Raw genomic sequence first — 14,233 nt, 5'->3', positions numbered from 1 at the left:
AAAGTACTTTTTTTTCACCAAAAATTTCTTTTAGCTTCAATTTGTTCATTTCCACATGGGCAACAGGATAAAATGGATCCTAAAATGTATTGGGCAATTTCTCCTGAGTACACTGATACCTCACATGTGGGGGTAAACCACTGTTTGGGCACGCGGCAGGGCTCGGAAGGGAAGGAGTGCTATTTGACTTTTTGAATGAAAACTTAGCTCCAATCGTTAGCGGACACCATGTCGCGTTTGGAGAGCCCCTGTGTGCCTAAACATTGGAGCTCCCCCACAAGTGACCCCATTTTGCAAACTAGAGCCCCCAAGGAACTTATCTAGATGTGCGGTGACCACTTTAAACCCCCAAGTGCTTCACAGAAGTTTATAACGCAGAGCCATGAAAATAAAAAATCATTTTTCTTTCCTCAAAAATTATTTTTTAGCCCACAATTTTTTATTTTCACAAGAGTAACAGGAGAAATTGAACCCGAAAAGTTGTTGTCCAGTTTGTCCTGAGTACGCCGATACCCCATATATGGGGGAGAACCACTGTTTGGGCACACGTCGGGGCTCGGAAGGGAAGTAGTGACTATTGAAATGCAGAATTTGATGGAATTGTCTGCGGGCGTCACGTTGCGTTTGCAGAGCCCCTGATGTGCTTAAACAGTAGAAACCCCCCCACAAGTGACCACATTTTGGAAACTAGACCCCCAAGGAACTTATCTAGATATGTGTTATGTTTGCTAATGACAGGTGTTATGAAGGCAATCCAGAAACACAGTGTGCTTAGCGATCAGAGCGCACACAGTGATCTGACAAATACCCAAAAATACAAGAACGAGCTCTGAGACGTGGAAACTCTGTAGACTGCACACCTGATCCTATCCTAAACACAACTAAAAGCGGCTGTGGATTGCGCCTAACAACTACCTAGACAACTCGGCACAGCCTAAGAAACTAGCTAGCCTGAAGATAGAAAAATAGGCCTGACTTGCCCCGGAGAAATTCCCCAAAGGAAAAGGCAGCCCCCCACATATAATGACTGTGAGTAAGATGAAAAGACAAAACGTAGGGATGAAATAGATTCAGCAAAGTGGGGCCCGATATTCTAGGACAGAGCGAGGACAGTAAAGCGAACTTTGCAGTCTACAAAAAACCCTAAAGCAAAACCACGCAAAGGGGGCAAAAAAAACCCACCGTGCCGAACTAACGGCACGGCGGTACACCCTATGCGTCTCAGAGCTTCCAGCAAAACAAAAGATAAGCTGGACAGAAAAAAAGCAACAAAAAAGCAAAAAGCACTTAGCTATACAGAGCAGCAGGTCACAGGAACAATCAGGAGAAGCTCAGATCCAACACTGAAACATTGACAAGGAGCAAGGATAGCAGCATCAGGCGGAGTGAAGTAATGAAGCAGTTAACGAGCTCACCAGAACACCTGAGGGAGGAAGCTCAGAAGCTGCAGTACCACTTGTGACCACAGGAGTGAATTCAGCCACAGAATTCACAACAGTACCCCCCCCCCTTGAGGAGGGGTCACCGAACCCTCACCAGAGCCCCCAGGCCGACCAGGATGAGCCGCATGAAAGGCACGAACAAGATCGGAAGCATGAACATCAGAGGCAAAAACCCAGGAATTATCTTCCTGAGCATAACCCTTCCATTTAACCAGATACTGGAGTTTCCGTCTAGAAACACGAGAATCCAAAATCTTTTCCACAATATACTCCAATTCCCCCTCCACCAAAACCGGGGCAGGAGGCTCAACAGATGGAACCATAGGTGCCACGTATCTCCGCAACAACGACCTATGGAATACATTATGTATGGAAAAGGAGTCTGGGAGGGTCAAACGAAAAGACACAGGATTGAGAACCTCAGAAATCCTATACGGACCAATAAAACGAGGTTTAAATTTAGGAGAGGAAACCTTCATAGGAATATGACGAGAAGATAACCAAACCAGATCCCCAACATGAAGTCGGGGACCCACACGGCGTCTGCGATTAGCGAAAAGTTGAGCTTTCTCCTGGGACAAGATCAAATTGTCCACTACCTGAGTCCAGATCTGCTGCAACCTATCCACCACAGAATCCACACCAGGACAGTCCGAAGACTCAACCTGTCCTGAAGAGAAACGAGGATGGAACCCAGAATTGCAAAAAAATGGAGAAACCAAGGTAGCCGAGCTGGCCCGATTATTAAGGGCGAACTCAGCCAACGGCAAAAAGGACACCCAATCATCCTGGTCTGCAGAAACAAAACATCTCAGATATGTTTCCAAGGTCTGATTGGTTCGTTCGGTCTGGCCATTAGTCTGAGGATGGAAAGCCGAGGAAAAGGATAGGTCAATGCCCATCCTACCACAAAAGGCTCGCCAGAACCTTGAAACAAACTGGGAACCTCTGTCAGAAACAATATTCTCAGGAATGCCATACAACCGAACCACATGCTGAAAGAACAAAGGTACCAAATCAGAGGAGGAAGGCAATTTAGCCAAGGGCACCAGATGGACCATTTTAGAAAAGCGATCACAGACCACCCAAATGACTGACATCTTTTGAGAAACGGGAAGGTCAGAAATGAAATCCATCGAAATATGTGTCCAAGGCCTCTTTGGGACCGGCAAGGGCAAAAGCAACCCACTGGCATGAGAACAGCAGGGCTTAGCCCTAGCACAAATCCCACAGGACTGCACAAAAGTACGTACATCCCGTGACAGAGATGGCCACCAGAAGGATCTAGCCACTAACTCTCTGGTACCAAAGATTCCAGGATGACCAGCCAACACCGAACAATGAAGTTCAGAGATAAGTTTATTAGTCCACCTATCAGGGACGAACAGTTTCTCTGCTGGACAACGATCAGGTTTATTCGCCTGAAATTTTTGCAGCACCCGCCGCAAATCAGGGGAGATGGCAGACACAATGACTCCTTCCTTGAGGATACCCGCTGGCTCAGATAAACCCGGAGAGTCGGGCACAAAACTCCTAGACAGAGCATCCGCCTTCACATTTTTAGAGCCCGGAAGGTACGAAATCACAAAGTCGAAGCGGGCAAAAAATAACGACCAACGGGCCTGTCTAGGATTCAAGCGCTTGGCAGACTCGAGATAAGTCAAGTTCTTATGATCAGTCAATACCACCACGCGATGCTTAGCTCCTTCAAGCCAATGACGCCACTCCTCGAATGCCCACTTCATGGCCAGCAACTCTCGATTGCCCACATCATAATTACGCTCAGCGGGCGAAAACTTCCTGGAAAAGAAAGCACATGGTTTCATCACTGAGCAATCAGAACCTCTCAGAAGCATCAACCTCGACCTGGAACGGAAGAGAAACATCTGGCTGACACAACACAGGGGCAGAACAAAAACGACGCTTCAACTCCTGAATAGCTTCCACAGCAGCAGAAGACCAATTAACCAAATCAGCACCCTTCTTGGTCAAATCGGTCAATGGTTTGGCAATGCTAGAAAAATTACAGATGAAGCGACGATAAAAATTAGCAAAGCCCAGGAACTTTTGCAGACTTTTCAGAGATGTCGGCTGAATCCAATCCTGGATGGCTTGGACCTTAACTGGATCCATCTCGATAGTAGAAGGGGTAAAGATGAACCCCAAAAATGAAACTTTCTGCACACCGAAGAGACACTTTGATCCCTTCACAAACAAAGAGTTAGCACGCAGGACCTGAAAAACCATTCTGACCTGCTTCACATGAGACTCCCAATCATCTGAGAAGATCAAAATGTCATCCAAGTAAACAATCAGGAATTTATCCAGATACTCACGGAAGATGTCATGCATAAAAGACTGAAACACAGATGGAGCATTGGCAAGTCCGAACGGCATCACTAGATACTCAAAATGACCCTCGGGCGTATTGAATACAGTTTTCCATTCATCTCCTTGCCTGATTCTCACCAGATTATACGCACCACGAAGATCTATCTTAGTGAACCAACTAGCCCCCTTAATCCGAGCAAACAAGTCAGATAACAATGGCAAGGGATACTGAAATTTAACAGTGATCTTATTAAGAAGGCGGTAATCAATACACGGTCTCAGCGAACCATCCTTCTTGGCTACAAAGAAGAACCCTGCTCCCAGTGGTGATGACGATGGGCGAATATGTCCCTTCTCCAGGGATTCCTTCACATAACTGCGCATAGCGGCGTGTTCGGCACGGATAAATTAAATAATCGACCTTTAGGGAATTTACTACCAGGAATCAAATTGATAGCACAATCACAATCCCTATGCGGAGGTAGAGCATCGGACTTGGGCTCTTCAAATACATCCTGATAATCAGACAAGAACTCTGGGACCTCAGAAGGGGTGGATGACGAAATCGACAAAAATGGAACATCACCATGTACCCCCTGACAACCCCAGCTGGATACCGACATGGAATTCCAATCCAATACTGGATTATGGGTTTGTAGCCATGGCAACCCCAACACGACCACATCATGCAGATTATGCAACACCAGAAAGCGAATAACTTCCTGATGTGCAGGAGCCATGCACATGGTCAGCTGGGCCCAGTATTGAGGTTTATTCTTGGCCAAAGGTGTAGCATCAATTCCTCTCAATGGAATAGGACACCGCAAAGGCTCCAAGAAAAACCCACAACGTTTAGCATAATCCAAATCCATCAGATTCAGGGCAGCGCCCGAATCCACAAACGCCATGACAGAAAACGACGACAAAGAGCATATCAAGGTAATGGACAGAAGGAATTTGGACTGTACAGTACCAATGACGGCAGACCTAGCGGACCGCTTAGTGCGCTTAGGACAATCAGAAATAGCATGAGTGGAATCACCACGGTAGAAACACAGACCATTCAGACGTCTGTATTCCTGCCGTTCAACTCTAGTCATAGTCCTATCACACTGCATAGGCTCAGGTTTAACCTCAGGCAGTACCGCCAAATGGTGCACAGATTTACGCTCGCGCAAGCGTCGACCGATCTGAATGGCCAAAGACAAAGACTCATTCAAACCAGCAGGCATAGGAAATCCCACCATGACATCCTTAAGAGCCTCAGAGAGACCCTTTCTGAACAAAGCTGCCAGCGCAGATTCATTCCACTGAGTGAGTACTGACCATTTCCTAAATTTCTGACAATATACTTCTATATCATCCTGACCCTGGCACAAAGCCAGCAAATTTTTCTCAGCCTGATCCACTGAATTAGGCTCATCGTACAGCAATCCGAGCGCCAAGAAAAACGCATCGACACTACTCAATGCAGGGTCTCCTGGCGCAAGAGAAAATGCCCAGTCTTGAGGGTCGCCGCGCAAAAAAGAAATAATAATCAAAACCTGTTCAATAGGATTACCAGAAGAATGAGGTTTCAAGGCCAGAAATAGCTTACAATTATTTTTGAAACTTAGAAACTTAGTTCTATCTCCAAAAAACAAATCAGGAATAGGAATTCTTGGTTCTAACATAGATTTCTGATCAATAGTATCTTGAATTTTTTGTACATTTATAACGAGATTATCCATTGAAGAGCACAGACCCTGAATATCCATGTCCACACCTGTGTCCAGAATCACCCAAATGTCTAGGGGAAAAAAAAAAAAAAGTGAACACAGCAGAAAAAAAAAAAAAAAATGATGTCAGAACTTTTTCTTTCCCTCTATTGAGAATCATTAGTTTGGGCTCCTTGTACTGTTATGTTTGCTAATGACAGGTGTTATGAAGGCAATCCAGAAACACAGTGTGCTTAGCGATCAGAGCGCACACAGTGATCTGACAAATACCCAAAAATACAAGAACGAGCTCTGAGACGTGGAAACTCTGTAGACTGCACACCTGATCCTATCCTAAACACAACTAAAAGCGGCTGTGGATTGCGCCTAACAACTACCTAGGCAACTCGGCACAGCCTAAGAAACTAGCTAGCCTGAAGATAGAAAAATAGGCCTGACTTGCCCCGGAGAAATTCCCCAAAGGAAAAGGCAGCCCCCCACATATAATGACTGTGAGTAAGATGAAAAGACAAAACGTAGGGATGAAATAGATTCAGCAAAGTGGGGCCCGATATTCTAGGACAGAGCGAGGACAGTAAAGCGAACTTTGCAGTCTACAAAAAACCCTAAAGCAAAACCACGCAAAGGGGGCAAAAAAAAACCACCGTGCCGAACTAACGGCACGGCGGTACACCCTATGCGTCTCAGAGCTTCCAGCAAAACAAAAGACAAGCTGGACAGAAAAAAAGCAACAAAAAAGCAAAAAGCACTTAGCTATACAGAGCAGCAGGTCACAGGAACAATCAGGAGAAGCTCAGATCCAACACTGAAACATTGACAAGGAGCAAGGATAGCAGCATCAGGCGGAGTTAAGTAATGAAGCAGTTAACGAGCTCACCAGAACACCTGAGGGAGGAAGCTCAGAAGCTGCAGTACCACTTGTGACCACAGGAGTGAATTCAGCCACAGAATTCACAACAGATATGTAGTGAGCACTTTGGACCCCCAAGTGCTTCACAGAAGTTTACAACGCAGAGCCATGAAAATAAAAAATCATTTTTCTTTCCTCAAAAATTATGTTTTAGCAAGCAATTTTTTATTTTCACAAGGGTAACAGGAGAAATTGGACCCCAATAATTGTTGCCCAGTTTGTCCTGAGTATGCTGGTACCCCATATGTGGGGGTAAACCACTGTTTGGGCGCACGTCGGGGCTCGGAAGGGAGGGAGCACCATTTGACTTTTTGAATGCAAGACTGACTGGAATCAATGGTGGCGCCATGTTGCGTTTGGAGACCCCTGATGTGCCTAAACAGTGGAAACCCCTCAATTCTAACTTCAACTCTAACCCCAACACACCCCTAACCCTAATCCCAACTCTAGCTATAACCCTAACCACAACCCTAACCCCAACACACCCGTAACCCTAATCCCAACTCTAGCCATAACCCTAATCACAACCCTAACCCCAACACACCCCTAACCACAACCCTAACCCCCAACACACCCCTAGCCCTAATCCCAACCCTAACCCCAACACACCCCTAACCATAACCCTAACCACAGCCCAATCTTAACCCTATTTCCAACCCTAGCCCTAATTCCAACCCTAACCCTAAGGCTATGTGCCCACGTTGCGGATTCGGGTGAGATTTTTCCGCACCATTTTTTAAAAATCCGCAGGTAAAAGGCACTGCATTTTACCTGCGGATTTACCGCAGATTTCCAGTGTTTTTTGTGTGGATTTCACCTGCAGATTCCTATTGAGGAACAGGTGTAAAATGCTGCGGAATCCGCACAAAGAATTGATATGCTGCGGAAAATACAACACAGCATTTCCGTGCGGTATTTTCTGCACCATGGGCACAGCGGATTTGGTGTTCCATACGTTTACATGGTACTGTAAACGTGATGGAAAACTGCTACGAATCCTCAGCGGCCAATCCGCTGCGGATCCGCAGCCAATTCCGCTGCAGATCCGCAGCTAAATCCGCACTGTGTGCACATAGCCTAATTCTAACCCTAACCCTAGTTCTAACCCTAATTCTAGCCGTAACCCTAACCCTAAGGCCAGGTTCACACTGCGCTAGCAGCAGCCCATTCAGCACATACGCCAACGGGCTGCTGTTAGCGCAAGTGCCGACGTTTGCATCGCGCTAGCGCAGATAGAGCATCTGCTAGCTCTATCTGCGCTAGCAGTGATGGACCCGGAAACGCTGCAGCCCGCGTCTCCGGGTCCGTCACTCAATGACGGCACATCCCTAGCGCACGCCCATTGTGGGCGTGCGCTAGTGATGCGTCCGATATTGCTGTCAATGGCGGCCATAACGGACTACGTTACACCGCGTTTATGCCGCGGTGTAACGTAGTCCATCTAACGGACTGCTTAGACGCAGTGTGAACCAACCCTAACACTAGTGGGGCAAAGAAAAAAAAATGTTTCTTTATTTTATTAATGTCCCTACCTATGGGGGTGATAAAGGGGGGGTTTATTTATTTATTTTTTTTATTTTGATCGCTGTGATAGAGCCTATCACAGCGATCAAAATGTACCTGTAACGAATCTGCCGGCCGGCAGATACGGCGGGCTCACTGCGCTTGCGCCTGCCATTTTGGAAGATGGCGGCGCCCATCGAACAGACGGACGGACACCGGGAGGGACGCAGGTCGGTAAGTATGAGGGGGGTGATCGGACAGCGGGGTGGGTGGGGGAGCGGACAGGAGAACGGAGGGGAGCGGACAGGAGAACGGAGGGGAGCGGGGGACACTAGATGACAGGACGGAGGACCGGAGGGGAGGAGATCGGTGGCGGGCAGATCGCGATCTCCAGCCATGGCTGATGCTATTGCAGCTATGCTATGCCGTCCCTGCAGGCCAGGTGAAATTACAGTTAACCCTTTCACCCGGTCTGCAGGAGCGCAATCCGACCATGATGCATATGCTGCGTCACAGGTCGGATTGGCACAGGTTTTCATGACGCATACGGTGCGTCGAAGGTCAGGAAGGGGTTAAACTGTTGATCAAATTTTTTTTGGACAGAAGAATCTATAGTCTCCCAATTTTAGGAGCGGTGTACGGTTTTCTTTCACCATAAATCTTGTGTTTAAGAAGGGCCTACAGGTTCTCAATAGGGTTTAGGTAGTCCGTGATTATGGATATCTTACATTTGAGTTTACCAGCAGGTTTAATAGGGATCTATTTAGGATCCAAAAAAGTCTATTATATTGAGGAGCAATGCCAAATGACACAGCTCACCAAAAAGAGCAGGACTGCCGATCAACACACTGAATGACCCATCTTGTCCTGTACTACACATTACACACAGACCACAAATAAAACTAAAAATTGCTTAATTTCCTTTAAGGTGGGGTTACAGGAAAACTAAACACATCTCTCCACTTTTCATCAGCTTGCTGTCAAAAGACCCTTCTACTGTGTAGTAATTTTCCAAAGTAGACAAATGGAGAAGTAAACATGAAAATTAGCTTTATGTGCCATTTACATATAGCCTAGTTTCGCTTGTCATTGTAGTTATACTTGTAAATGAGATTGCCTCTAAGGCCATGTGCACACGTTGAGCATTTGGTGAGTTTTTTTACCTCCAGTATTTGTAAGTCAAAAAAGGTAAAAAAAAACAAACAAAACAAAACAAAAAACCTCACCAAATATTCAACATGTGCACGTGGCCTAATGCGTCTTTCTTTCTAAGCTAAGCAAAATCAACTTTTCTATCCTTTTGTTATAGGAGAGACCTTTCATGTCATGTTACAATCTAATTACCCGCCTTTGAAAACAGTAAGGCCATGTGCACACGTTCAGGTTTTTTCACGCTAAAAACGCTATAAAAACTCATTAAAAACGCATACATTATGCATTCTATCATTTAGAATGCATTCTGCATGTTTTTTTTCCACGAAAAAAACGCATCGCGGTAAAAAAATGAGCATGTTCATTATTTTTGCGGATTTTCTGCGTTTTTCCCGCAACTCTATGCATTTGGGAAAAAATGCACCAAAAATGCATTAAAAACGTGTGAAAAACGCGGTAAAATCGCAGTAAAAACGCATGCGGATTTCTGGCAGAAATGTCCGGTTTTTGTCAGGAAAATTTCTGTAAGAAATCCTGACGTGTGCACACACCCTAAGGGTACGTTCCGATGATCAGCGTTTGTTCAGGCTTTCACACAGCTGAATTTCCGCATGAATCCTACACCTCACTTGTTTTTTTTCTCTCTCTTTGGTATGTTAGATTAGATGTGCAAAGATATAGATATACAGATGATACAAAACTATGTAAAGCAGTTAATACAAGAGAAGATAGTATTCTGCTACAGATGGATCTGGATAAGTTGGAAACTTGGGCTGAAAGGTGGCAGATGAGGTTTAACAATGATAAATGTAAGGTTATACACATGGGAAGAAGGAATCAATATCACCATTACACACTGAATGGGAAACCACTGGGTAAATCTGACAGGGAGAAGGACTTGGGGATCCTAGTTAATGATAAACTTACCTGGAGCAGCCAGTGCCAGGCAGCAGCTGCCAAGGCAAACAGGATCATGGGGTGCATTAAAAGAGGTCTGGATACACATGATGAGAGCATTATACTGCCTCTGTACAAATCCCTAGTTAGACCGCACATGGAGTACTGTGTCCAGTTTTGGGCACCGGTGCTCATGAAGGATATAATGGAACTAGAGAGAGTACAAAGGAGGGCAACAAAATTAATAAAGGGGATGGGAGAACTACAATACCCAGATAGATTAGCGAAATTAGGATTATTTAGTCTAGAAAAAAGACGACTGAGGGGCGATCTAATAACCATGTATAAGTATATAAGGGGACAATACAAATATCTCGCTGAGGATCTGTTTATACCAAGGAAGGTGACGGGCACAAGGGGGCATTCTTTGCGTCTGGAGGAGAGAAGGTTTTTCCACCAACATAGAAGAGGATTCTTTACTGTTAGGGCAGTGAGAATCTGGAATTGCTTGCCTGAGGAGGTGGTGATGGCGAACTCAGTCGAGGGGTTCAAGGGAGGCCTGGATGTCTTCCTGGAGCAGAACAATATTGTATCATACAATTATTAGGTTCTGTAGAAGGACGTAGATCTGGGGATTTATTATGATGGAATATAGGCTGAACTGGATGGACAAATGTCTTTTTTCGGCCTTACTAACTATGTTACTACTATGTTACTAGATATGGGGTGAATAGATATCTATGAGATATATAATTAGTGCAGTGTGTGTAGTTTACTGTACCTAATGAATTTTAAAAATTACATGGTTCCCCCTTCTTTTTGAGAACCAGCCAAAGTAAAGCAAGTGTGGGCTTAAATTATCAGGCTGGTGAGGTCCATGGTTGTTGGGCCCTTCCCAGCCGAAAAAAATACAAGCCCGCAGTCATTCCATATCACAACTGTCATCACCCCCAAATACCATTACCTCTATTGCCACTGCACCAGGGCAATTGGGAAAAACCTGGCAAAGCACCAGGATTGGTGCATCTCATGTGATGTGCTAATTCTGGGGTGGCTGCGGGCTTGTATTTTACAATGGGATGGGCCCAGTAACCTGGGACCTTTCCCAAGCTGATAATCTAAACCCTCAGCTGACTGCTTTACCTTGGCTGGTTATCAAAAATAGGGGGGACACCACGTCATCTTTTAAAATTATTTATTAGGTTATTCCATGCTAAAAACACCTGCGTAAACGCACTTACAATGCATGTGCTTTTTATGTAAAGTGTGGATTTACCACATCTAATGCAAGTATATAGGGAAATTCCACACAGAAAACTGAACATTCCTGCAAGAGAAATTGACATGATGCGCCTCGGAAACCCGCATTGCAGGTGATTTTACGCAGCGTAAAAATAAGCACAGATGGCATGAGATTTCTAATAATCCCATCCACTGTGTTTGTACTGTACAATGCGGTGAAAATACGCTGCGTCTAGAACGCTAGTATTACTCATTGTGGACACACAGCCTATCTTCTCAATATCCTTTTTGGGATACCAGTGTAAGACATGTAATGACTGACAGTCTGCTTTTCTGATGTACATGTTGCAAACTAGCTACTCCTCCTTTCATTTAAAATAATCACCGGAGGTAGATTCTCAGGGAGATCTATGTCCAGCCCATAAATTTTAACAGCTCATTTGCATATTAAGAAAAATGTGGATTTCTCGGGAATAAAACATTGGCTCACAGATTAAGATATTTGATTAAACTTTATTTGACCTACATGCCTATATAGATGGCTTTGGATGGTTGACAGGTTCCCTTTAAAAGTATAGTTACAGAATCTAGAGGAACATGGCCACTTCGCTTTTTGTTTGTATCTCATGGTTTATTCTGCCTCTGACCCCATCTGATCAGTATTCTATTTTGCAAAGTCTGCATTGTGCAGATAATCTGCAGACCTCCTGTCATTGTATTTAGTTTCAGCATGTCACTGGGGGAGCTAAGTCAGACCTGCATTCCCCCAATAAAACACATGAGTCCTGGGAAACAAAGTTCACATCAATGAACCCATGACGCTTTGTGTAACATAGTAACATAGTAACATAGTTAGTAAGGCCGAAAAAAGACATTTGTCCATCCAGTTCAGCCTATATTCCATCATAATAAATAAATACCCAGATCTACGTCCTTCTACAGAACCTAATAATTGTATGATACAATATTGTTCTGCTCCAGGAAGACATCCAGGCCTCTCTTGAACCCCTCGAGTGTAAGCGTCACTATGAGATGCATTTACATTTTTCAGTTGCACCCCTAATTATTTATAGGGAATCATAGTAGTTCTATGGTCAATCATCTTTTTTTAAACATGGACCCTGTATTACAATTGCTCAAAAAGGAGAGAATCAATATTATAATTGATTTTAAAGCAAAACCAATATGGTTACGTCGAAGGAAAAAAACACAGAGAAAAGGCCAAAATAGTGAAAATATACTTTATTATATTAAAATGTATTTGCGTTTGTAAACAATGAACATGTTGCAACACCGATGGGCGTCACTTAAAATTTCCAAACAATTCATAGGCGTTAACCCAACCTTCCAAAACAATTTTACTTATTTTCTCCTTCAAACATGCAAACAAAAAATAAAAAAAATAACATGAACACAGAAAGCATCAAAATGCTGGCCTTGTGGTACAAAATGCTGGTCACAAGTACAAGTAATGGCTCTGATGTCAGGAGAGACAAATAACGACAGAGGATGGAATGGGGTGCTCTCCGGGGGGCGACGTATACATCACTCTGGCTTTACACCAACACGGTCTTTTTCTGCTCCACGCAGATAGGATTTTTTGTAAACAAATTAAAGTTCAACCATTAAAATAAGGCAAAGGAACATTCAGTTTTTCCAACATGCACACAACATAACAAAGCTATTTTCCTTGAAAATGAGTAAGCGCTATCAAGTCTCGCCGAGGTCGCTATTTTGGCGTTTATTCTTTCTTTTATTGGGTTGAGCAGTTATAGCAAAAATATTACTTTCTGCACAGCACTTCCCAAGACGTGGCATAAAACACAGTGCAAACATTCCTTGTTGTCCTAAAAGACATGGCCACCTATCAAGTGCACAAGTTGACGGGTCCAGGGATCCACCTAGGTAAATAGCATGGAAAAACTTCCAGAATCCAGGCTTTCAGTTCCCGTTTGTAGTACAATCAGTTTCCTGTTCTCACAATGAATTCAGATGCCATCCATGTACATTCATAGTGATCTCTTGCTGTCACAGACATCAAGAAACTTCTCATAAGCCATTTAACAATAAATACTATTTACAAGCGGCAATGCCGACCAATACCAGACAGGCCAGCGGATGGACAGAAAGACAAATGCTCATCGCCGCTTCCACATCGTGAAGGGGTATTATTGCTGTATGACAGCTTGCACACACCAGGCCATATTTACAAGTTCTTTCCAGAGGAACCTAACTTTTTAAAGAGTTTTCTCCCTTTAGAGAAGAAGCTTTTTTTTTTCTTTGTGGAGGCGATCTCTTGATGCAAATCATCTTTTTCACAATTCTCCTTAATTTCGACCACTTGCTCATTTGGTTCACCGGGTAGTGAATTTGGCTGCTCAATGTCTCCGTCAAAACTAAACTACATGAACAAGATGCAAAAGGATAAAAATTATAGAGGAAATTGTCAAAAAGTATTAAAAAGACTATGCAGTTACTATATGTATGCAGGACGTTTCTCATACACAATTTGATAGTATTTTCTAATGCCAGGTGGAGAGAAATAGCAAAAGGAATTATACCAGCATAAAAACACTTTGTTGCTTTTGGTTATCTTATTTAACGGTTATATTGATCACGTACGTTAAATCTTATAACACAAACACCAAAACCTAAAAAAATTATACATCTCCAAGCATCATTGCCAAGAAGAATTACAATGGCCACATAGTCACTATTCTTCATCAGTTGATACAATGGTCATGTAGGCACTATTCTCCATCAATTGAGACGTTAAGAAGACCTTTGTGTTTTTTTTTAACTAGGACTTGATCCGGTAACAACCATTGAACATACGCTGATTAAATACATTATTATTCTTACATCTACTGTGCTATAATAATTAGGTCAATGGACAGTCTGGGAAACATAGGTGTGACTACGTCATCTACAGAAAAGAAAGGAAAGGAGAGCAAAACAGGTTTATTCTACGGGTTCTCACTTACATGTCTGTCTGTCCCTTTCTGTCTAAATCTATCACTTGCTTCTTCTTTTCAACC

General features: G+C 43.7%; 1 protein-coding gene across 1 annotated transcript in view; it reads right to left on the bottom strand.

The window, feature by feature from the left end:
* Positions 1 to 12,418: 12,418 nt before the first annotated feature.
* The window catches only part of TSPOAP1 (TSPO associated protein 1), a 249,325-nt gene continuing 247,510 nt past the window's right edge, over positions 12,419 to 14,233 (bottom strand). The window contains exon 30 of the mRNA XM_069759747.1: positions 12,419 to 13,596. Coding sequence (XP_069615848.1) covers positions 13,402 to 13,596 — 195 coding nt within the window. The 3' untranslated portion in view covers positions 12,419 to 13,401. The remainder of the gene's footprint in view (positions 13,597 to 14,233) is intronic.

The sequence above is a fragment of the Ranitomeya imitator genome, chromosome 3 (genome assembly GCF_032444005.1).
Source record: "Ranitomeya imitator isolate aRanImi1 chromosome 3, aRanImi1.pri, whole genome shotgun sequence".
In the NCBI taxonomy this organism is placed as follows: Eukaryota; Metazoa; Chordata; class Amphibia; order Anura; family Dendrobatidae; genus Ranitomeya; species Ranitomeya imitator.
Note: the sequence above shows the minus strand (reverse complement) of the source record. Positions and strands in the feature narration are given on the sequence as shown.